Genomic DNA, 26301 nt, shown 5'->3' with positions numbered 1-26301 from the left:
AAGGTCATCTAGTCCAACCCCCCTGCAATGAGCAGGGACATCTTCAACTAGAACATGTTGCTCAGAGCCCCCTCCAACCTGACCTTGAATGTTTCCAGGGATGGGGCATCTACCACCTCTCTGGGCAACCTGGGCCAGTGTTTCACCACCCTCACTGTGAAACATTTCTTCCTTCTATCTAGTCTGAATCTACTCTCTTTTAGTTTAAAACCATTACCCCTTGTCCTATTGCAACAGGCCCTGCTAAAAAGTCTGTCCTCATCTTTCTAATAAGCCCCTTTAAGTACTGGAAGGCTGCAACAAGGTCTCCCTGGAGCCTTCTCTTCTCCAGGCTGAACAACCCCAACTCTCTCAGCCAGTCCTCATAGGAGAGGTGTTCCATCCCTCTGATCATTTTTGTGTCCCTTCTCTGGACCCGCTCCAACAGGTCCATGTCTTTCCTGAGCTGAGGGCTCCAGAGCTGGACGCAGTACAAATCAAAATAAGTTTCATCTTTTCATAACAGAATATTGAGATAATTTCTTCAGTTATCTAAATTGTGATTATGGACTGGGTGTCCATGTTCCAATTTAGTGATTTCTTTGCCCATCTAACACAGCAAGTTCCAATGAGACTTGGCAACCTAGTTGCTTAAAGATATTCTGTTTTGCCAAGACAATTAAAATTTTCTCTTGATATGTATTGCAGGAAATCCAGTTTAAAGGAGAAAGCTGGAGTCATAATTCTGGGCCAGGCAGCAAGTATATACCACAGAAGGTTATCATAACCAGTTTTCAGTTACACCCAAAAAGCCTTGCAGAACTTAATGTTGAAAAACTGAGATAAATGTTCTATACAGAAACAGAAAATTGGTGGAAATAAAGTGGGGGAGGAATGGAGAGTTCTCTATTGTTTACAAAGACAGTCTTGAAGGGGAGAGGGTGCTAAGATGTAACAGAAAAAGGATATGGAAGAGGAGGTAATTTCGTCCATGAAATCAGCCAACTCTCCATTATCTAAGGTAACAGGATAACTGGGCTAAGAGAGAGATGTCTAACATGGACTGTGCTGTGAAGATCAAAATGGCTCCAAAACATTACATTCTAGACTAGCAGAGTTTATTATTCTTGTGAACTTGCATATAACAGCCCTGATATCTGTGTGTCTCTACTAAAGTCTCCTGAAGTTTAGAGAAGTATGACTGTATTTAGGGTTGTTTCTGAGCAAAATGGCTCCAAGCATTTATACAGAACTGGAATTGAACTGACAAGTTCTTCCCACAACCCCAGTTTATTGAGAAGCGTAGGAAACATACAAGGATATAGTCACACCTGGTATACGTACCAGGATATAGTTAATAGTCAGCCCAGGCTCAGAACTAATAAAAACAACATTGAACCTGTGGTGATACTAATGCTCTGCACTGCATCCTAGAGGGCTCCCACTTCTGAAAACACAGTATCAAACTTCTGCACAGAGGTGGTCCAAGTATTTAAGGTAATAACTTAGTTCATGCTTTGAGCTGTTCTGCTTATGGATCAGACTTGCTTCTGGAGGCAGTACAGTCATGTTCACAAGGCCTGAGCTACTAACACTGTCAGTTCTAAAATGGTTGAAAGTTAACTGCAATTGAAGAAACGGAGAGCCGTCTGGGATATCTGAAAGTGAGCACACTGGAGAAGAAAGCATGGGGTTTATAGGAAAAAACTTTACACATCTTAACTGATTCTTCCCCCCCCATGAGATAGTATTTTGCGGAAGTAGATGAAATCTGTCTCCACAGTTTACAAATCATCAGTGTCAATTTAAGCTCTGTAGGATGAATTCTGACCCCAGCTACATCTCCATGATAAAAGTAACTTCCAATATTGCTTTCCAGCAGAAATATAAATTGACCAGTTTATCAATGCTGCATGACAAAACAGAACAAGTTACAGTTGTGCTGGCTCTGCAAGGCAAAGAAGATGAACAGCTATTCACAGTCAGTCATTACTCTATAAAGTTTATTTTGAAGTAGATAAAATTGACTAAAAATGTAAGTATTAATAATATTTCAAGAGTCATTAGTAATTTTATACATACATAAAGACTATCCAAAATACAAATACCCAATTTCCTTCTGAATACTGACAAACATTTATGCAATAAAACATTTAGCACTTATTGTATGAGAATGATTTCATCAATTTTTTATTTCTCATCATTTAATTCAATGGAATGCCCTTCATGAGATACTCAAATAAATTTCTCTTCTTCTATAACAATCGCTAATTCATATTTTTTGAAGTTCAATTTTAGACAACTAAATTCTGAAATACATATTTGTAACAGTACAAATCTATTCAGTGCACTTGTCGCAAGTCTTTCATTCTATTGATCATTTTGTCTCGTTTTAACGCAGTTCAGTTCTACAATACCCTTTGAGAAAGATTATAATTTATTTTTAAACCAGATGTCCTCGATGAATTGTTTAGAATGATGGGCAGATCTCGAGTGGATACAGTGAACCTAGAATCCCTTAAAGCATATAATTACTGTGAAAGTTTTCCTTAATTTGCTTTACTTTGTATTTAACAATTTCAACAGTCACCGTGGCTAATAAGATAATAAGATAATAGATTAAGATCTCTCTGAAATCCCTGACAAACCTCTCCATTCCCAACCAACTTAAATAATTTTGCTTTACTTATTCTTTTTTTAATTCATTGTTCCAGATTATTAATATCATAAACAGGTGAAATTATATGGTACACAGAGAATATAGAATCTTGAATGAAGCAAATCATCTGATTACAAGTTACCTCAAGATCTCATACTCACGGTCAAAGCAGCATTATTCAGTTATATTTTAAATGAAAAACAAACAAACAAAAGGACATTCTTTTCTGCTTCTTTGATAAAGATCAGAGGTATCGCTATTATAATTTTTATGTGTATGTGTGCATATGCATTGCGTATCTGTTGGATGAGAACTTGAAACGTATTAAAAAAGCAGGACAAACAAATCTTTCTCTTTTGGAACCTAAGAATGACTAAGAAGCAAAACATTATGTTTTACAAAAGTTCAGTAAGATGTTTATATAAGCAAAGGTGGAAAGAGTCTAAACTTGGAAAAAAATCATTATAAGCAAGATACCTTCTCAGGTTAACAGCAACAGGCACTTCTCCTGTAGCCTTGCATAGGTAACACAGCTAAGATGTGAATCAGTTCAGTCTGAGTAACTCCATTTTAATGGAGTTTCTTTTTGGTGTTGGCTAACTGAACTACCATAGAGACAAACTAACTACACTCTTATTTGCAAGTAGGAAATCCCTTCCTAACTTAGAGGCATGTAACAATTTTTTTTACACTTATGAACTTTACCTGATTGTACAGCAAAAGTCTAACTACAAGCTTCCTCTCTTCCTCTGAAATCACTTACTTCAAAAACAGTATCATCAGCAAATGGTATTTTGAGAAGCCACTGGCAATAATTCCAGTTTTTCAAGCAATATACTATGGAAATAATAGAAGAAGAAACTTCTGGGCACTAACATTTTTAATTTATCATGTCAGAAAAATTCAAGAGGGGATCCTTTGCTTTTCTTTATCAATGAAATGCAGAATAATTTAAAATGTATTTACTGAAATTTTTCTTTGCATAACTTTGTGTGCAATTTTTCTGAGCTGCTTTACAGGATATTTTCTGTAATTTGATTGGCTAAAAATGTTTCATTGCACAACTAAAAAAAAAACCTAGGCAGTGGCTTCCTATAAGGTAATTAAGGAAAGAAATTTAACAACTAGGTGCTTTTCATCTTGAGTGACAAACTAAAATCAAGTAAGTTTTCTTTTAAAAGAAAAAAAGGGTTCTTGGCCAAGTAGTTGTCTGGACAGCAAATTTGTTTTCATATGTTTTAGGGTAGCCAACAAAAAAAACATTTTTTGTAAAAGAAAATCTTTTTGTAAAAGCAAAATAATAGCCTTCTTTAGAACTAGGAACAGAACAATGTACTACTTACATTCAAAAGCTTCTTCACTGTCATTGTCTTCATCAGAACTGATTTCAGCATATTTTGGTTTCTCATTAACTGTGCTACGTTTGCGCTTGTTCATTTTCACACGTTCACAAAGTGGCATGGTGGATTCAATTTCTGCCAGGAGCTCAGGAGGCAACTCTTTCAGCACTGACTGATCTATGCTACCTATTAATGGAGAGCAAGAAGAGTAAATGCAAACCTGAAGATAATAATAAGGGCCCAACACTACAGTCCTTTTTCAGGAACTGCTTACACTATATCCACTAATAAAGAATACCACAGGTTAGATATACTTGGATGCATTTGACGGCCCTTTCTAAATTGCATTTATTGTTCACACTGCAATTAGAAATTAAGATAATAAAGTGCATACAAATCTCCTTCAATGAAATATTTTTTCAGGCATAGAAACAAATTCAAATTGGCAAATTTCCTTTGTAAAAAGACATCCTTGCTCTACTTCCACAAAATTTAGTCTTATTTCAGTTCATCCTCCGAATTCAACAGGTTTTCTAACAGTGTAGGTAAATTAAGGATTCATTATGCCTCATTAACAGTTCTGTTTAATCTCATTCACATATTTAGTGTACACAAGACAGTAATCTTCCCTTTTCCAGTAGGTAGAGACAATCTGTGGGAGAATCTCTGAGGTCTTACAGACCAAATCACTGACATCTCAACCTTTGCCTCAGATTTTTTTCTTACCTCCTACTAGTACTTTTATAATGCAACCAAAATTTTTGCTTGATTTTGTTACAAAGCATAGTTGAAAGATTTTTATTTAATATAGACAAACAGCAAGCTGGACCACATCAGGTTTCTTTTATACAGAGGTAAATAGTTAGAAATCATCACAAAATTCTCATCACATTTTGAAACTACAATTAGGCCCATATGCAGTCAGTATGAAGGAAAATTACAGTCAAAATATTTTAAAAGTCACACAAGGAAACCAAATCAATTCAAAAGTATTTCTTGGGGTTTTGTTTATTTGATGTCTTATTTTTATTTATCAAAGAACCTACTGCACAGATTTTAAGATTATCGGACTAAACTGTTAACCTTTGTCCAACAACAGAACAAATGCCTTTGTCATAAGTGCCTGCCTCTCCTTCCCAAGGCATACTATATTATTTAGATAGAGAGGAAACCACCTGCCAATCGTTATACACACACAGACAAAAAAATCTTCCAAGAAATCATCTTCTGGATGATAATTCACTTTTTAGTTGCATTCACTATATCACTAACATAACTTTCTAAAATTTACTCCCATTTTTACACTAATATCCCATCTTCTAATCCAAGCTTAGTCTTCCTCCTTTAAACAACTTTAACTAGAATTAGAAGAGCTTTAATATGCGAAAAGAGTTTCCACCAACAAAATTTTTCAAGAGTCTCATATATTACCGGTTTCACATATCTCTATGTCCATAAAAATTGCCTATAAGCAATGAAACTAATGATCAGAAAATTATTTTTCTATAATTCTCAGGTATGTTCAGCAAGTCATCCCATTTAAGTGCATTTTTAAAAAAGAGTTAACTTAAAATATTGGGTTTTTCTAACTGAGGTAGGGAAATATCTATAAAGTAAAACTGATCGCAAAAGTTGTCCCTGCTTCCCCCATGTTGTGGTCACTCTTATTTATTTGCTTTAAGTTGCCATCCTTTGATAATCACCACCTGCCAAAGTTACCTAAATTCTCAATATTGCTTTCAAAAATGATAGAAAACATTTCACAGTGTGGTTTACCATGGCGCTGTGAAATTATTATCCTTTGCGGGCTGGGCACTTGATTGAAGATAAGCAGAAGTATGACAGCACGGACAGATCAGTTCCTCTGTGTGTACCACCAGCTGAGTGGATGCCAACCAGATCTAATCTGGATGCTGCACAGCCATGTCTGAGCAGTGGTGCCCCCACACTAATACTCCATGTCTCTTTGTACACCTATACAGTGTCTGAAGAGTTAGCTTACATTCAGCCCTAGACTAGAGGAAAATTTGCACATAAATGTTTTAAGACAATTTCCACAGGTGAAATCGCTAGAGGGCCTCAGATCCTGTTTTTTAACACATATTCTCAATTTCACGCACTGTTGGTAATTTCACTGAAATCGGCAGGAAAACAGACAGACCATAAAGCCTACAGCAAATCTGGCCAAAGACAGTGCAAAAAACAGCTGCAAGTAAAGGAACAAAAGTTGCATTAAGATTCATACAGTTGCTTAAAAGCTAGATGGGCTAGATGCACTTACAATAACAGGAGTATTTTCTATGAATATATCTTTAAGCCTCTCCTAGTCTACAATGAAAAGTAAATTTAAAACCAGAATAACTAGTAAGACAGATTGCTTGGAGAGGAAATCAGAAAAGGAAACAAATCAGTAAGGGATTGTATATCTAGCTTGGCAAGAGTTCCATGACCAAATTCTAATTCAATTCAATTTCAAACTCTATTTCAAAACTATACCTGAATGTTTCATGATGTAATTTTAAGATTGTGATCATTGCTTTGAGGAACTGTTAGAACAGAATTTGTTCTTTATTTTCCTTATGCTGTGCACAAAGAACATCTCAGTAAGATGAAAGGTGATCTATTTTAAGTAAGAAAACCCTTAAAAACCAAAAATCCCCGAAACACGACACAAAAAACACAGTCTACTACTCTTCTAGCTTCAAGGAATATCTATTCTTGCTTTCCTAATTGATTTTGTTCCTGGGGTGGAACACTACTCAATCTTTAAAAAGAAGTCAAATACCACAGTGTTAAATAGACATCAACAAAAAAATAAAAATGTAAGTACTTCAAATATTTGGAAAGAGAACTTTATTTCCTTCTCAAAAGTTCCAAGTTTTCTATGTTCTCCAATGTTAAATTCAACTAATGCTTAAACTGCACTCTCTCCTGTTACAGATATTTGAGATGACAGTATAAGCTTCCCCCTTTTTCTTTTATTAGGGAATATGAAAATTTGCTTTATTCAAGAAGGGAATTGCGGAAAAGAGAACAAATAGAATTACTGTAAAGTTCTCTATAAGCCATCTATAAAGTTTTTGTTTCCGTCACAATGTTCCCTGGAAAACATCTGCTGCGTGCTCAGTTTCCTTTAGCTGCTGAGGATTGTAAATAACCAAATCTAAGAAGAGTTTTACTCATGCAGTACAAAGGAGTTAAGCATGACTGCACATGTATGAACAATTCTGATATACTGATATGGCTTTGCTATTGCAAAGGAGAAAGTAACTTTACTAAAAAGTTACTCCACAAGTTAGTAAGGTTGTCCCAGTAAACCAAGCTTTCTGAAAAACTGTCCTCATCAACAGAATAACTCAATTTTTTGCAATGCGTGTGGTCAGCATATACAGTATGCCTGAAATGGACTACAGGCATCAGTGTTCTTCAGACCTCACTTATGCATACTCTCAAAGCTGCTGCAACTATTAAAACAAACAAACTGTAAGGAATCACAATGCTGATAAACTCCACATTAATGAAACTGAAGGGCGAGTCACAGAGTAGCTGTAAGAACAATTCATCAACAATTCATCTTGAAGAACTGCATATATGAACAACCACTTCTTCAGTGCTTTTCCAAACCTATGCAATGCTGTTCATGACTTACTAGTTGCTTGTTGGAGGAAGAACATATGCTTGTTTTTGTTTGCCATTACCAAAAAGTTTCTTAGAGAAGATATTTTAGAATCTTCAGCTGTTAACGAATATCCACTGACGGTAAAGATAATTGTTTCTCACCAAGCAATTCTTGACAAAATATAATACAGTTAAAAATGAGCCAGAGAATCTTAGCTAAAAATGAATTAGTCTGTACTGTAAACCTCCTCCCATATTCTGTTTTCATCTGGGAAGCTTTTCAAAGGGTTTTGCCATGTATAATAGATAGAGTTCTACAAATGTCTAGTGGATATAATATTTCCCTTCTTCACGTACAGTTTAAAAAAAGAATGGCGAGGCACAGATCTGATTCAAATTTCAGCATTGCTTTTTGTTCATAACTTGATGGGTGGTTTCAAGTTTGTAGAACAGCCTTTAACTTTAACTAATATTTACACAAATCTAATCTTTAGAAGTATCCAAAATCACTTTGCCTTGAAACTGCAAGTCAAATAGATCTCCCTGATTCAGGCAGATGCATCCATCACCAGAATGCCTTCAAGAGTGGTTGAACATTTAAAAAAAAAAAAAAAAGTAACATCATTATGGACTTTTATTAGATCCATTCAATAAGGACAGCACAACTATATTTTGACACAACAGTGTGTTCAGATTACTTTCACATGGCTTGATATGGTAACTTCAAACAAGCAGCTATGGAAAAGGGGATGATGCTTGCTGACACTTAGGTCAGCTTTCCAGGATCAGAGAAGCTGTTCCTGCCATAAAACCAAAACTAACACTAATAAACTCTGTTATCTTCTCCGTAATGATTTATCTTTGCTTTCCAAACTATGGAAAATAGATATATGGTTTACATTTTGGTATAATTTCCTATTAACTAACAAGCCATCAAGATTCAAAAACATTTAGAAATCTGAACTCCAATTTGCTACTTCCATAACTATAAGAGACAGTTAATACAGTGGAAACAATCCATATCAGTTTGCTTATATGGTTACTTTAAAATACTCGTGACATCAAAATGGCCTGTTTGCACATACATCTATTGCAACAAATGAACAAGTGCTTGAAGAAAAACTGCCCCGAAGTTCATTTCAAAACTAAGGTTTATGTTAATGAAGTCTTTTGCATAAATTAGCATTCCATAAATATTGTATTTTCCATTTCTGTGTGCTAATTCTTTGTAATAAGCAAAACTGCAGTTAATGCAATTTCATATTTGTAATCTCTTGTATTTTAAAATGCAACTTTTTCCAAACATCAAGACATTATAGAAAAGAACACACAAGGGTCTAAGAGGGAACGGTGCCACTTGTTTGGGGTGGGGATATGAGTTTTAATTTTGCATTTCTCAGTGTTTAGAAATTTAAGTTTAGCCACTCCCCACATTCTGGAACATCTACACTAATGAACTACCACACATCTTCATTTTTACATTAAAAATAAAAACTGACAGATTACAGTTCAATTTTGCCCTCCCCTCACTCCTTTTTATCCACAGAAGACATTAACTGCCTACTGGACTGTTCTTAATTTGCTGATGACTAGTATATCCAGTCTTGCTGTTATTCCACAGAGGTCAAGCTCACCTTCCTTACATATCCTCTCTGAGCATTTGATAGAGGATGTTCCAGTGGTTTTGGGTCTACCTCCCTTATGTACCACTAGCTTAATGTCAAACTTTCTCAAGTCATTTTGGGTCACCGCTATAACTACACTGATAAAACCTCCTGTGTCATATATACATACACACACATATATAAAGGAAGGAAAGCAGTTTCTTTCTGGATTAGCTCAACCAACCTTCAAACTCTGTGCTAAAACAAATAAAATACACTCTTACTCTGTAACAAGAGTGTCTTCTTTCTTATTGTTGGATAGCCATGTCATTGTTACTACAACAGCAGAGACTCACACAGATAAGGTTCTATTTTAGATTAAGAACTAAAAGAAAAAAGAGGGGATAATAGTACTTCCCTACTTTATAAAGATGCTTGGAAAATAAACACCCTTTTAAAATAGTTAAGTAGTGTTACAGTATAGCACTCAGGCACTACAGTGCACAGGGCCACATGACTACCTGTGATTGATGAACAGCTTACTGGTTAAAGCTGAAAATGTTCAGCTATCCCTTAGTGTGCAAATTTAAATATATCCTTTCCACTGTGCTCTCCCTTAAAATGCTCCGGTATGTTCTTTACATCTGAGTCCTTGGTGATCAGACTCCCTTGCCCACCAGCATAACACTCCTCCAAATAATTCTGTGCTCTGGAGAGTTTTAAGAACAGAAGGGGAAACATAGGGAAATCACAATCATTTTCTCCAAAAGGAATTTAAGGTATGAGGAAAGTACATCTGCTCATAAGACAGAAATTCCACTTTTATCTTAATACCATATCATCAGCTGAAAAACACACCAAGATGAATACTGATGAAAATAATCTGAGTAGTCATCCATTTACTTCAGTGGCTTTCCTCTTTCCTCTCCCATTCTCTGCCTTAAAGTTTGTGGAAGGGTATACAGCTACATCCCACAAACAGAATATAACCCTCTTTTGAGCCCCTTATCCTCACCTTTTGACTACATCCATGAAGGGATAACTCCTGAGCTCAACTCACACACACGCCTGAAAGAGGGCAGGAGACTGAGATCCCATCACCACCGCCCAAGGGACTGTGCCCACAGGATTCTCTGATGCAATGGATTTGGTGGGAGAGAAGTAGTGTTAGGAAGAAGTATGTCCTATATCATTCCATAGAACCTGCTTGAGCACGTCTTTCAAAATCATTTTTCCTCATCTACCCCAATACTGGCACAAAGGGAAGGCGCTCAGACTCAGGCTAAACAAAAGGAGAGGTTCAGGCTCCCTGGTTACATTCCAGTCCTTAGCTCTGGCCTTGAGAAATGGGACCCAGCCAGGTTGGTGAGTGAGAGAAGAAACTGGACACAGCATCTGAATAATTCCATGATGTAGTAGAGGTCATCATTGCCCACGGCTAAGCAGCACAGATTCAAAAAGGATTTTTACAATAGCACAAAATATTCTTAGAAGCAAGAAACGTTTTTTGATAGAGGGAAGATATTTCCAAAGAGCACCCTGAAGGATCCAGAGAGAGAGCAAGGAATATACCCAATGCACACTCTCCAAAGATGCCAAGAAGCATGAGAACTCACGTGTTACATTGGTATCAATGATTTCCTCAAGCTATCTGATTGCTGCAGTAACTATAGCCACAAGTTATTTTACTCCTTATTGCTATTCACTAACTTCTCATCTATATAAAAAACGATAAAAGAAGGCTAGAGCAGTCTAGTTTTGCAAGATACTTCAAAAAAAATATAGCAGTACTCAGAGTAAAATGGGGCAAGATCAGCAATTGAAATAAATGCAGTGCTGCACAAAGAACCTCACTTTTATGAATCAGAGTGTCAGGGGACTGCTTTTGGATTTCACTATCATTGCTTTTGAACATATGTATTGAAGTTTAAGCCAACTCAATTTATTGTATCTAAAAGTTAAGGTGTTTTGTACAGTTGCAAAACACAGCATGAAATTTTCCGTTACTATTAATGTTTGGAATCTGAAATTTAGGATTGATGCATTTTCCCAGCCATGTATTCTGATTAATTTAAAAACTGAGCCATGGGGCCTCACCTACGAAAAAAGACCTTCATTAAATATAATCAAATTAAATCTCAATTTTTCTTCTCATAAAAGAAAACCTCCTATATAATCAATATAATACAACCAAGAGAGAACAAGCAGAGAACAAATATCTTTGCAGAGAACAAGCAAAAGAAATACCATGATTTAGATCTGATTTGTGACTATAGGCACATCAAGAAGATCTGCTTTTACCTCTCTCTATCATGGAAAGATTCTCAGCCTTTATCACTGAAAATATCACATGTAGCTACTCTTGTTTTGCTTCTTCAAAGTATCTTAATTACATTAACAATGAGAACAAAAAATTGCTGATATTTTAGCTTTTAATATGAAATACTACAGGAAAGTTGCTCAGGAGATAATTAAACAGTAAGTATATTTAAGGAACCTTTATTTGATGCAAACAACAGTTTGGTAATTTGAAGAGCAAAAAAGGTCCCATTCTTTTCTTTAATGTTCATTGGTAATGTTCCCATGGAGCAAAAATAAACTGCAGATTTCAAGTAAATAGTTTAAATTTTCTTACACAAAAACAGTCACCTAAAACAGTTGAAAATATCGAGCAACAGAAAAGTTCATTTACCAGAAGAAAATGTGAAGCTTTCCCCTTTTTAAATTTTTTTTTTAATTTTGCCAAATTATCCTTTGTCTGGAAGAAAATTCAAACAAAAAATTTTGATCACATATCCCTGCACATAAGCTAAGAAATAACATACATATTTAGATACTTAGACACATGAACAGGTCTGCATTGCATATTGTAATGTCAGACAAATTGCTGGCCCACGTTTTTACATATTGCAATGCATTGTTGCATAAATCATTTATGCAAATGATATTTATGCAAAATAGCTTTCGTTTTTCTCAGAAATAAGAGGAACCTGATCAAGCATCCAAGCCCACAAACCAAAGGCAGTTTCAGACTTTCAACAAATTGCTTTGACAAATTAGGTAATACATTACTATCACTTACATGTGCCAAAGTAATTTTTCAAAAGTGAAATAATTAAACAATGCACTCCTAAATCTGCAAACAGACAAAGCATCATATTTTGGATGAAACAAAGTGCAATGAAACTAGTAGTTTTGATGAAGTTTATTGTTGCTGCTAAGAACTAGATGTGCAACACGTAAAGTTCACTCTTATTATCTAGAGAAGACTTAAGAACAACTGTGAGAGCAAGAATAAAAATATTTACCTTAGTGGCAAAGACAAAAACAGGAAATAACTCAAGTAGCCTCCAGGCAAAGCAGTGTGCTGAAAAAGTCTCTTATTGTACTGGTAACAGATCAGCACAAGGAAGGACTCCAATGTGCAACTGCTGAATTCCTGCTGTCTACCAATATCAGTTTATCCAACATCTACTTCTGAAAAACTAACACCAAAAACAAAGGCCGCAGAGAATACATACAACACCCACACACATCCCAACATACTTTTTGGGATAGGATAGACACACCATGCCTAAAAAAATCCCTGCAAGTAGGAACAATCCATGCTAGAGAACTGAGATCTTCCTAGACTATTGGATTTAACTGGTTATATATAGTTTGGTTTTGGCTTTTGACTAAACAATGCCTGGAATGTTTTTCAAACTATGAACCTGTTCAGTCCAGAAAGGAGAAAAAAAAATTAATTAGGGCTAAATGGACAAAGTGTATATTAAAATGGATTCTCTGCAAACCCAACATATCTTTAAATACTTCTAATGCCATGAGGGGCAGCCAGCTCCTCTTCTAGACTAGTTAAGTTGAAAAGAGGTATTCACTAATATCTCAGAAAAGAGGAAAACCAGGAAGACTGTAGAATTCTTATGAAAGTGATGTTTTTTCTATAAATTCAGTTAAATTTAGAGTTTAAGAGAAGCTTTAAAAACTTCAGCTGAGAAGAATCATGATAAGCTCCTTGCTGTAAACCATGAAATATATCCTTTACTTCTCTGAAATGTGTCATAATTTACTAGAGAACTTCAGAGAAAGATGACATGCTTGATCCACCTGGCAGTGCATGCACATGCAAGATGCTTAGTGGGTTATTACTCTGGCCTTCCCACATGCAAATGCATTTGTTACCAGGAACTCTAAGACAGTGATTCCAAATTTCAGATTTGTGGAATTACGAACTTTCGCAATGGCAAATTTGAGAAAAATAGCTTATGGATAAGATATTTATGCAAAGAAATGGCAAATTTTCACTCAAATTTCAGATCATAGCAGCAGAGAATGCAGTATATTTAGGAAGACTTGTAGTGAACAATGAAAACCTGTGTTTAAAGTTCTGTGTTGTACAGATAATGAAATCCTATAACAATCTACACAATGAAGGAATAGCATTCAGCATTAGATTCTGCAGTGAAATTATGACTTTTTTAAAAAAAACCAACAAAGTCTTTTTAGGTGATATCTGAGGACCCAAAAGGTGTTTCTGCACAAGTCTTAAAAAACATACACTCATTTGTCCTAGAACTAAAACTTGCATTACATATGTCGTGCTTATTTTGGAAAGCCAATCCTTCAAATATATTATAAACCAACTCAGACATCTCCTTAACATAGACAGTTACAGTTTCTCTCATTACTCATATCTGTTTTATACTTTAACAAAGTAAAGTCTGTTTTGTTCAGAATGCATTAATGGTAAAACTGGTAACAGCTCCCATCTCAACATAGCTAATCAGTACAGCTATAAGAAGCAGCAGAGAAGGTATTCGCTGAAGCTCTGAAAAGAAAGGATAGCAAACGACCTCCTCATTGCAGGCACAAACTCAAAGGGAAAAGTTTCATGGATTCCCCAACAACATACTTTTGCATTAAAACCAGGATAAAATGGCATTCACAGATGTTAAGACCAGAAGAATAAAAAGTGTTACAATTCATTCTGACCTGGACAAAACAGGCCACAAAATTTCACTATAAGAATCCACGTCAACAATAAAGGTATGATTTTCAAATTTAAAGTTTACTGAAACAATGTAAAAAGTTGTGTAGACTTTCAGTATACATAGCATTAATTTTAGCTTAAAACAAGTCAATTTTACTGAGTTTTATAACGAATGGGCATTAGTCCCTTAAGACAGAATGACTATCTAAATGGTGTTTTGAACTAGCTGAACTAATCCTATTTTAAACTGGATTTCAGATAAATCACAGCAATGATGTTGTACGTGACAAAGCCAGGAGAAGACATTTTCTTGGGGGAGGGATGGATGAGAAAGGAAAAACAAAGGACAAGAAATACAAGGAGGTAAAAGAAGGAAAGATAAAGCAAAATATACTAAGCTACGTGGAATAAGAGGAATGCGAGAAGTGGAATAATGATGCTAAAAGGCAACACTAGAAAAGATTTTCTGCAATCTATTAAGAAACATAGGATAAACTAAATAATGTTTATGAAAATTAAATCTCCTAGTGTATTAAAATGTTTAAAAATGGCATGGAGTAAAACAGTGAATGCTATTTCTCTCAATAGTGAGAGTGCTATTTCTCACAGTGAGGACACTGTGGAAATGACATGAATATTTTCTATATCAGTCAGTTGCTGACAAATAGACTTTGGCTTATGAAGAGATATCTTTATGAATTATGAGTCTTTTAGAACACTGGAGTTCACCTTAACTATGTAAGAAATTTAAATGCTTTAAATGCTAAACATTAAAAAAGAAAGGAACCCTGACCAGTTAGTAACATTGATTTCACAATGTGAAATGATCTACTTCAATCTGAAACCAAAGAAGCCAAAATCATAACACCAAGAAGAAAAGCAATCTTATAAAAAAGTGTTAAATCTGCAGAAGAGAAAAATCAATCAAATATCAAACCTACAAACTATTCTGAATAATTTCCTGTTCATATTACCAATCTGAAAATGCCAGCCCATTGTTTACAAGTTCCTTTCCTCTTCCGGCATACACTGGACCACAGAGACAACAATATCTGAATTCTCCTGAAGACAGAACCTTTTTGTAAGCTTACTGTCACTCAGCCTAAAGTGTGGAGGCTTCCCAACAGAGTTGTATTTATAGTATAAAAGAGGCAGATGGGACTTTGTAACTGCCTTCTTATTTCATCATGCCAAAACATCCCTTGGAAAAACCACATTTAATTTCAAATTAAAAATATAAAAGAATCTTAGGGCTTGTATACATAGTATTTCCCACCACTCCAGCTACACTGATTTAGTTACAGTAGTCCCTTAAACAGACACACTTAAACCAGTTTAGCATATAGCAGTTATGTTTAACTAGATAAATTACCAGATTAAACTAATGGAGCTGAAGTACATCTTAAGACTATTTAAGTGTTCCCACATTAGGAACTTGGATTGGAGTAAACAAATAATTTCAGTTACACTGTAGCAAGATTTCCAATAACGACAATCTTGTAGACAAGTTTCACTTTATTCCCCAAAATCACCATATAAGCAAGCATATAAACTAACTATCAAACTTTTGTGTTTAATTTCTAACCACAGGAGTATAAAGTCTAAAAGAACAGGCGTGTACAAGATATAATGCAATTAAGACTAAAAAAGTCTTACCTTTATTAGATTTGGATGACTTGTTCTTGTTAGGTTTAAAACAAGAGCCCTTTGATTTATCTTCTCTATCCTTAATAAATTTCTGCACATCATCCAATGAAAGCTTTTGAAGGACAACTACAGGCTTAGCTCCTTTATTTAGATCTTCAACTAGCCCAATCTTCTCTACTTTGTCCTTCTGTTCACCTTTAAATTCAGTTTTCCTTGACTCCCGAGTGACATTGCCATCTTTATCACGCTTGATTTTTGGAATGACAAAATGTTTCAATGTGCCAGATCTTGCCCCCAACAAATAACTGGGAAACTCTGCTTTATTGTCAGCATGTGCTTTATTACTATCTACTTTACTCTTATTACCATCTGTCCTTCGTTCATCTTTGCTGTTGGGTGATTTAAAACCAGGTTTATCAGGTCTTGATTTACTAGAATCTCCTTTACCTTCCTGTTTAATGCGAGGGCTGTCAGGTCTTGATTTCTGATCCCCAGAAGAAAACCTTTCCCTTGATTCACCAGACTCATGTCTATGTTTCCTTTCAAATTTCTCAATTTTTGAACCATCAGATTTAATACTATGCTTAAAATCATGTTCATTTTTGTTTGAGGATCTCAAATATTCAGGCCTTCTAATCTTGGATGGATCTCCTCTGTATCTCTCTGATTCCTCCCTGTCCTCAGATCTTTGTTTAAGGCTATCATGGTCACGCCTCAGTGTATCAGAAACTGAATGCCCGTCAGGCCTTTGTTTTGTTGGATCAGATCTACCTTCAGATTTTATCCTTGAAGGATCAGATTTCATATCTAGTTTATGCCTAGATATTTCAATTTTCTTATCTAACAATGGTTTACTCGGGTCCCTCCTGTTATCGTGTCTATGTTTTGGCATTTCAGGCCTGCCCTCACTCTTCTGTTTTGGCGTTTCGGGCCTGCCTTCACTCTTCTGTTTTGGCGTTTCGGGCCTCTGCCTTATTTCCTGCTTGCCATTATTTTGTTTTCCCTCATTTTGTTTCATCTCCATTTGCCTGCTCTCATTTTGTTTTGATTCTGTCTGTCTGTTCTCATTGTGTTTCACTTCCATTTGTCTGCTTTCATGCTTGCTTTCATGTTTAGCTTCTACCTGTTTGTTCTCATTGTGTTTACTTTCCAACCACCTGCTCGTATTTTGCTGAAATTCCATTTGTCTGTTTTCGTTTTGCTGGATATCTGTCTTTTGACCCTCAAAGTCTGTCGTTTTCCTAAAAATCTCAGGATGGTTTTCAGGTTTAAATTTAAGAACTCCAACAGTGTCTTCTTGGGGAACACACACAAACCCATCATTATACTGCTTAATTTCTTCAGGTTTTTTGATGGTGTCCAAATCTTGAGTTACTGTTGCCTGAGAGTCCGCTCTTCCTGCTTGCTGCAGATCAATACTAACCATCAACGCTGGCCTCGCCCCATTTCCTGCAGAACCTGTCTCCTGAGAAGCTGCTCTATTTCCTCCAGTAGTACCTCCAGCCTCCTGTGGTTTGTTTTCTTGTTTTCGCTTCTTCAGAGGCTTATCTGCAAATTAAAAGAGAAAAATCACAAATGCTATATATAGAAACAAGGTATATGTCCAAGCAAAAATGTCTATTCCCCTCCATCCCCACCAATTAATCCTCCTCAGCATGTGTGCACACACAACAAAACTCATTGAATTTAAAAGCAAGAACAGAACTTCTCTAATACTTTTTAATGTATTTAGACTATCATTCATTGTTAGTCTACCACATGTACCAATTAATCATTAAAAAACCACCCTCAAAAATATATGAAATCAAAGTCCCTGTAAAATTTCCAAGAGAACCATCTAATAAAGCAGCTGCAATACATAACGATCCAAAAAAAAAAAAAAATCAATTTACACTTGAAGCAAGTTTTGAGGAATACGACTGTAAAAGATTCTCTTCTGCAGATTCAGCCTGCTTCATTATACATGAACTAAGCAAGGATTTGCAGTGATTAAAACAGAGGTTCTCCCTACTTGGTTCAGTGCATCAGTTGGACTTCACACATATTGTAGCCAGGGAACACACAATGAACAAAAATGGTTAAAATAACTCCAACATTCCATTCTTCTCTGAAACAAGGAGTATATAAAGAGTTAGGGTCTATAACATAAGACTTATGTATTAGGTGGGGGGCCACTACACACTTAAAAGCTTGGCTATTTTCCCTTTTGCTTCCCTTCCCTCATAATGCTTTTCATGAATGAAAAAGTTCAGTGATGATTTTATGTAGTGTCAAGAGCTTGACTCTGTAGTAATCCTTTCAGTTTACACTAAAAAAAAAAATCATTAATTGAGTAGAATAAAGAAAAATAAAAAGCGAGCCAACCACATACCCTGTAATTTGGTAGAATTCATAGAAATAAGAAGCACGTGGAAATAACAAAAAGAGTATGTTCTATTAATTTAAAATACAACCTATTTATATTATCAACATGGTACTCTAAACAAAAATTAATTTCTGCCATGAAACTCAAAAGTCCTACCTGCACTGAGGCTTATATTATCATTTCTCAACTATCATTTTGTAATTTGTCAAAAAAAGCAATGATTTTCTCTGTAATCAGGGAATATTATTTTAAGTCTAAGTAATGACCAAACACAGGTTGGAAATTCTGTTGTAGATCTACTGTCAAATCGTCTAGACCACAAATGCAGTATAAAAAAACCCCAAACTTATTTTGTGCCTAGATTTGTGGTGCCTTATCACCAGATGCAATGAGCCAGCTCTCTTTTTGGGAGCAGGGGAAGGGTAAGGAAGATGCAATCAAGAAAGAGGGAATTAAACTCTAAGGAAAAAAAAACAACCTCTCAAGTTGTAAACCAGAATTATAACATGACTTCTAATTTCTTCTATACTTGTAGAAGATACTTATTCAGAAGAATTAAAACTTTGAAGGATCATCTCCAAAATTAACATTAGAACACAGTACAAGTAGCAACATGGTCAATTCCAGTGATGTGAACAGGTTTGTGTTTTTTTTTTTCCCCCATCATTTTCATTCTTAAATCTATATGTGTATCTCTAACTTCCTAAAACTCCAAAATTATGTACAACATTTAATCGCTAGAAGACAGTAAAGACAGATACAATAAACTCCATGCAGAAACTGGTTAATTGCAAATAAGGAACTTTGAAAAGTTCAACAAAAACCTGTAGGAACGCCCGCCAACTTTATGGTAGACATGTGAAGCAAAATAAATTTGCCGAATTGAAGGTGCAGCTTTTTAGCATGGCATTTTTTGCTTTTTCTGTACAACAACAGCTGTTGTATTCATAGGAGAGCTTATATAGATTAACTTCCCTACACTACTTATTAAAACAAATGTATTTTTTTAAACCTTCATGCAGTGACAAAAATTCTTTTTCTCCCTGTGACTAAGAGGGCTTTGACCTCACTGAGCTTCCTGGCAGGTCTTAGGAATGGCCATGAAGTAGAAGCTTCCAGACTGATAGATTTCAAATTTGATTATTGTTTTAAAAAATATACATTAATATACATACATACATACACATATATCACTACCTTATTTCTCAATTAAAACTCTTTAAATTGTGAAACACAAACCGAGAAACTTGTGTTCTTAAGAAAAAATCAGTCAGCTTTTTCATTTTAACCCAGAAATGTCAGTCACACTGAAAAAGTCCTGTAAAGCTCTGATGGTTGATCTAACAGTAGCCTTTAAGACATTACTGTTACCAGTTATCTGACCCATTCCTTCAACTGAGGTTATCACCTGCAGCAGAAGGGAACACACATTCACATTTCCACGACTGTGTTTCATTGTCCAGTGCATCAGCTTAAGGCACTAGTGAAGATGGTTTGCATTAACCTACCAGACTGAACAAGTCAGCTAAGAGTCAAGCAAATGTTTCCTTCTGCTACCCCTACTATAGAAGCAAGGCAGATGGCCAGGATCTGTGATGCCTTAAACTGCTGTAGCTGGATCAACCAAAACTCACCTTTCAGAGCCCTCCTGCTGAGGGCTCCAAGATTAAACAACCAAAACAATTCAGGTAGGACCAATTTTCTCTCTTGAACTTCCATAACTGACCAGGCTCAAAATGCTGCTCTTCATCATCATCCAAAACATCAAATTGTAAGTTGAGAACATATAAATAGATGATCACATCACAACTTGGCATTTTCCCTCTAAATACAGAGCTCTTTTGATGTACCTTCTTCATTTCCCTTGACAACTGAGTACTGATGTTTTAGTAAGTTGTAACCACAACCTGTTGACATCTTATCTGAGAAGAAAGGGATGCCTTCAAAGTTTTCTTTTCCTAAATGGCAAGGTGATTGCAGATAGAGTTACAGATTTCTTCATATTTCCAGTGCATCTAGATAGCGATCCTCAGAACTAGACTTGATCGTTACTGTTTTGCCTCTATGAGATTTCTGGATCTAGGACAAAAAAGCTGGCCCAAGTATATGAAAATATCAGGTCGAACTAGGGCATTAAAGGTAGGATGAGTACATAGTACCACTATCTTCATTGAGCATAATGGAAAAACTCTACTGAATGAGCACAAAAACTTTTTAGGTTGCCATCATAGCTGAAGAAATATGGAAGGTGAAAAACACCATTGGGCTTCAAGGGCTTTATCAAATCTTGAACACACTTTGAACTATATGAGAATAATCAATAGAGTATCAGAGAAGTGAGGAGAGAGTAATTAACCTCTGAAAACAGATGTCTTCAAGTCTTCTCTTTTACAATCAAATATATGTAAGTTTGCATAAATCTGCCTTGTTAAGGCATGAATCCCAAGACCCCTTAGTGTCTTAATAAACAGATGAACTTAGGAACTTTTATAGTATCCATTCAAATATACTTCATAACCTTCAAGGCATCAGTATCCAAGCTTTGTCCACTTCATTCCATAGGTAGTAGAATTTCTTTTTACTATCAGGATCTAGGACTCTGCAAAAATATCAGACTAATATTTTTGTTTCAAATCCTGCAAACCTAGGTTCAAAGCTTGCCACAGTTCTGAACAGGTAGGCTCACAAGCTCTTAAGACCAATAAAGTGTGATCAGGATCTTTTTGCTTCACTCTTTGTAACAGTTTTCATGATAAAAGGAATATGTAAGTAAGCCACAGAAGAGCTTTCTGACTATATTAGAGATCAGGTATCCAAGTTTGTTGTTTTCAGATTCTTTTCTTTTTAGAAACGTCATTTGCTCTCCCCCCCTCAAGAATGCAGATACATCCAAAATGTATCTAAATTTTGTTCAATTCCTTGAACAAATTTATGACAGTTCAGAATACAGTCTGATCCCAGTTATTCTCCTATGTATGCATCCTTTTGGCTTGGCAAATCCACATAGATGTTCTCTTTACATTGCAACATGCTCACCAAAAGGCTTTGGTACTCAAAGCAAGATCATAAACTACCTTATTCTAAAAAAATAGCAGAGATGTTCTGTCAAATTAAATGGGTCACTGTGGTGCAATAAACAAAATATTACAGGAACCACAAGTTTGAAATGGAAAAAAAAGGTTAGCTGGATTTCCAAGCGGTTGTGTCTCACCTGTCCTGTTATGAACAGTATTCCTGGAGACAGGTTGTGGCCTTCATCTTTGGAAATATCTGTGTGTCAAAACAATGAGTACTTTCAGATTTATAAATTAATTAATTACTGCAGAACCTTTGTGCAAAAACACATTGCACTGGAATAACCACAGATACCTTTGAATACATTTCTGCTGAAGCTGCAAGTCAATTGTGATTTGAAGAATATCCATCCTGAAAATGGATATACTTGGAAGCTGAGCAAGTATTAGGGACAGGAGCTGGATGAGAGGAGCTGTATTAAAGAAGTATCTCCATTCTTCCATTTAATCAGAAATCTTTCCAAAGCAGCAGCCAGAACACCACTGGTGCTGAAGTCTCCGATGTTACTGCTTTCTTGCAAACCTGATGACTGTCTTAAGTCCCAGATTAAACTCTTTCAACAAATGAGTATAATAGGATGATAGCCTAAAAACTTCTAGAACTGCTTGTCCTAGAAAACTGAAACAGGCCTTTTGTAAATACCTGTGAAAAGGTAACAAGTCTAAATAAGAACCACATGCACGGTTGCTGAGCTTTATTTTAGCAGAATGGTAACACTCTGCTCTATTAATTCTGTTTGGTAGACTTTAAAATACAGAGATTTCTGAATGATCTTGAAGACACAACAGATAAATTACCACTTCCCCATTTACACCTTGTAAGGGATTCAGTTGGAGACTTCATATCCAAGATGGTTAAATGTGAATGTACTCCTCTTCAGAACCACAAAGATTGATCCTCTAATGCTGAATTCTGGATAAACCATTTTGATGACTCCAGTACAAAATTTCTTTTTTTAAAGCATAACAATTAAGAGTTTAATATTTTAAAGCTCTAACACTCTTCAGAGATTATTGGGATATGCCTCCACTCATTTGAAATACCACTTATTTGCAAATGAATAAATTTCTATCAAATATACCAGTCCTAAGCAGTTATTACTTATTGTCAAACCTTCCATTTTTGAACATCAAAGACAAGTCAGCCAGAGGCCAATTACAAGCTTATCTTATTTAAGCTAACGGTCAAGATTAGGGATTTTCAACAGATAACACATAACCATACACCTAAATAACAAATCTATGTTTACTGACAACTGTTCTCTTTTCCTAGCTTTTTTTCCACAGATCTCTTCAAAAGCTGTCCAAGCACCCTGTCCCCCAACCAACAGTGTTGTGCAGACCACAAGAATCTAAACCAATCAATATAATCTGGATACAAGGAAGATTTAAAATTACTTTAATGGTACTGATAGATGACCTATCAATAGAGTGAGGGCAAATATCCATTCTTATCTTTCTACTCTTTCATGAACGTTCAGCATTACTGGCCATGAGAGTTTGCTCTCACCTGACCTCCTCCCAAAACCATATTCCAATAAGCAAAGAATTAAATAACCAAAGAGACCCTTTCCTAGCCATAGAAGAGATTCCCACAGCACTAGCTCCTCCCCTTGAAGGACAGACTCAGGAAACATAATTAAAAAATGTTAGTCTCACTGCTTGCTCCCTTACAGAAGAAACTAAGAAAGTACGGTCATGATCCTGGTATAGGAAGCTTTATATAACAGAACATAATTCCAAAGGCTCCAAAGTAGAGACTAGAGGGCTTCCAGCTGCTGCAGTGCAGAGGAAGGGATTTCTGAGAATCTAAACAGAAACAGCTGATAATTTTTAGCAATCTGTCAAGAGACTTTATCAAACTTCTGGTGACTATGCAAAAAAGCAAGCCCATCGGGAGGGATGTCCAAACTCATTCAGGAAAAAAAAAAAAAACCCAAAAAAACCAAAACAAACCCAAAAAGACTACAGGAGTCTCTGACATGCCTTGGGGTATAGCAGAATTCAGAATCTTCATTTTGTTAAAGTTCTGCTTGTTTTCTTAAATATGACAATAACATAATCAGCATAACTGGAGAATGAAATATGATCTTACAAATTTTTCTACTTAAGGATGTTTGGTAATTCATTATTCCCTGTCAACTATAGTAATACAAAAGAAATATTACACTAGCAAATAAAAAGAAATGAACTACAGCAAATTATAATCAAGCATCTCCACTTGTTTGGAGACTGGAAGTTGTAATTTAACCTCCCTGAATTTAATATTGCTTTTACAAACAATATTATTTCAATTTATTCATGAGAGAGATTTTTCTGACACAAATTCTGGGTCTTATCGATGTGATTGCTTTGTGAAGAATTATAGTTTTGTAAACTCAATTGTTAAAAAATCTGAGCAAAACCTGAATTTTGCAAAACCTGAGCAATTACTTTTGAAATACACAATGCAGCATCTCATTTCACAAGAAAAATGCAACACACTAACAGTAGACTTAATGAAAACTACTTATTTTATGTATCACAGATTAACATATCTAATTAGTTCCAAATTAATTTGTGGGAACAAAAAACTTTAGAAATAAGCAAAAGACAAAAATTTATTGGTGAATACTTAATCTCCCTTCTAGATGTTGATTTCATTCTGACATCATACCTTGCATTCAAAAATATCTTCAATTAACTAGATCCAGTAACATTTATATGAGATGATAATGAAAAAAAGTCTGTGTCATCTTAGGTTGATGTTAGAGTGAACTTAGTGACTATGAACTACAGAAATGCTGGGCTTAAACTGTTAATAAGCTTTATTAATTATACATGCTGTTTCTTTATCAAGATTTAAATCCATTATAGAGAAGTGACTGTCCCAGAACAAAATAAAGTCATTACTGGGTAAGTAATATTATAAATCTTTCCATCCATTTAACAGGTACAATCAAGGGCATATGCTACATGCAAATTATATTTAATTTTCTAATATTAGTTTACGCTACAGGTAAAAATAAAATACACTTCTTACCAAACTTCTGAGTTTTAGTTATTTTCTACACCTGCTTACAAGAGCAGGTTTCTGCGCTACCCTATGTAAAGTACAACCTGGGATAAATGTGGGAATTTGCTTTCATGTTACACAAGAGCACCAAAAGAAAGTAAACACCATTAAAAATATATGCCTTTACTTTTTTTAAAAAAAAAAAGTGTTTTTCCACTCAATCAGTATTTCATTCTTTAACAAAATATAAAAGAAAGTAATTTTTCCTAGACAGATGGAAACATTACAACACTTCATTGCAATTTCTCTAGATAAAAGAGGAATTTCTTCCCCTTTTCTTAAAACACAAAACATAAAAAGTCTCTCATCTATAGGAACTGGACACTGCAAACCTGCTTTTTCTTGGGAAAGCTACATGAGGTGCCAGTTTCATCCATTACATAACATTACAAAATGCAGACCTAATGAAAGTTTGTATATACAAAATACGCGAATACCTGATTCTCACACTGTTCTACTACAAAGAGACACAATCATTTATATTTTACACTGTCTCATTTCATCTTCTGGTATTAGTGACCGTAATCTTCTGCAAGATTTCTATACTATATACTATATATGTATGACTATACCTGTATCTCCATTTTTAAGTAAATAAAACCCTTATAACATATTTTTGGAAATGAATGGCAATATACTGGTTATAATTACACATTCTGTCATTTCATTCATTTCCTACATAAAATTAGATGTAAACAAACTATTAATTCTTAATAGTGTTCTTCTGTTAGTCTCCTCTTTGGGGGACTTTTGTGGGGAGATGGGTAATGGGGAGAAAGGGAGAGGAGCTAGATAAGAACTTAAAAGGTAAGAGAAAAATTTACTTACCTGTAACTGTAGTTTTGAGTTTTGCTCCGGCAGATTCACACTCTTGGGATGTGTGTGTCTGCTGCTATGGGCTTGGAATGAACTAAAAAAAGAAGGGCCCACAGCAGGCATCCAAATGCCCCCTAACTGATCCAATTATTGGAAATAAAATTATTACAGCTTCACTTCTTCAAAGAATTCAAAGAATCTACAGTAAGATTCTAAAGTGGGTAAAATGGATCCTCAGAGGTAAAATATATGGGGGGAAAAAATGCACAGAAACAAGTAGGTTTGTCTCATTTTAAAAATGCTTCTAATGCTTTTAAGTTTAAAAAAAAAAAAAAAGCCTCCCAATGAAACGGTTAGTGATTAATGATTCCATGATTCTTCTCACCAACTCCAGAGAACAGTGCCTTTTACAAGTAAAAGCAGAATCTGTTACAACTGCACTATATAAAAGTATCTTTGAAGTAGCCTAAAATCTAACAGTGAACACACACTACTATGTATAGAAGAGCTCAAATTAAAATTTAGCAAATCTGAATAAAATAACGACAGCAATTTGAAAAAGAGTCTCTGAAAAAAGATGGGTTGCTTTCTGCTTTTTCAAGTAATTTTCAAGCTTATCTTCCCTTTTCCCCTTTCTAGAAGGCTCAGAGATCATTTTAACATTGATATCCTAAATATTTTTGATTCACAGTATTTGGGACTTTTCTGAAAGCATGAAAAATCTTAAGGTAGAAACCTTGAACATGGAAATTAATTCAGTAGCAGGTCTAAATCTTGACAAACAAGAAGAACTTAATGTAATGTTCTGGGAAAGGTTTAGACTGAAAATGACTGACTAGCTTCAAACTACTTGACTATAAACAAAAATAACCCACTTGTTGTTCAGATGAAAAGTGGCAAAGCATGAGTTAATGCAAAGAACTGAGGTTACCAAAATGAAATTTCTCCCTCAACACCTCCCCCTCGCCAAGGCAAAAAAGATTCCTGAGAAGAACAGAAACACCTGGGACATAATTTTCTAAAACTCCACAGGATTTCCTGTACTTTCTTGGAGTAGACAACTTCAGAATGTGAACTAAGCACAGCTCCAGTTAAATAAACGAAATAGGTTCAAAATATGGACCTCTGCTTGTTTCAAAAGCATTCAAGAGCAC

General features: G+C 35.3%; 1 protein-coding gene across 1 annotated transcript in view; it reads right to left on the bottom strand.

The window, feature by feature from the left end:
- LOC309415195 (nipped-B-like protein) overlaps positions 1-26301 on the bottom strand; it is a 117574-nt gene that overhangs the window by 45275 nt on the left and 45998 nt on the right. Inside the window, exons 9-10 of the mRNA XM_082012644.1 lie at positions 15847-17385; positions 3982-4164 (exon numbers count right to left, since the gene is read on the bottom strand). Of these exons, the coding sequence (XP_081868770.1) occupies positions 3982-4164; positions 15847-17385 (1722 nt within the window). The remainder of the gene's footprint in view (positions 1-3981; positions 4165-15846; positions 17386-26301) is intronic.

This window comes from Phaethon aethereus (genome assembly GCF_964289735.1).
Source record: "Phaethon aethereus genome assembly, chromosome: W".
NCBI lineage: Eukaryota > Metazoa > Chordata > Aves > Phaethontiformes > Phaethontidae > Phaethon > Phaethon aethereus.
The sequence above is the reverse complement of the archived record's forward strand: the minus strand, read 5'-3'. Positions and strand labels throughout refer to the sequence as shown.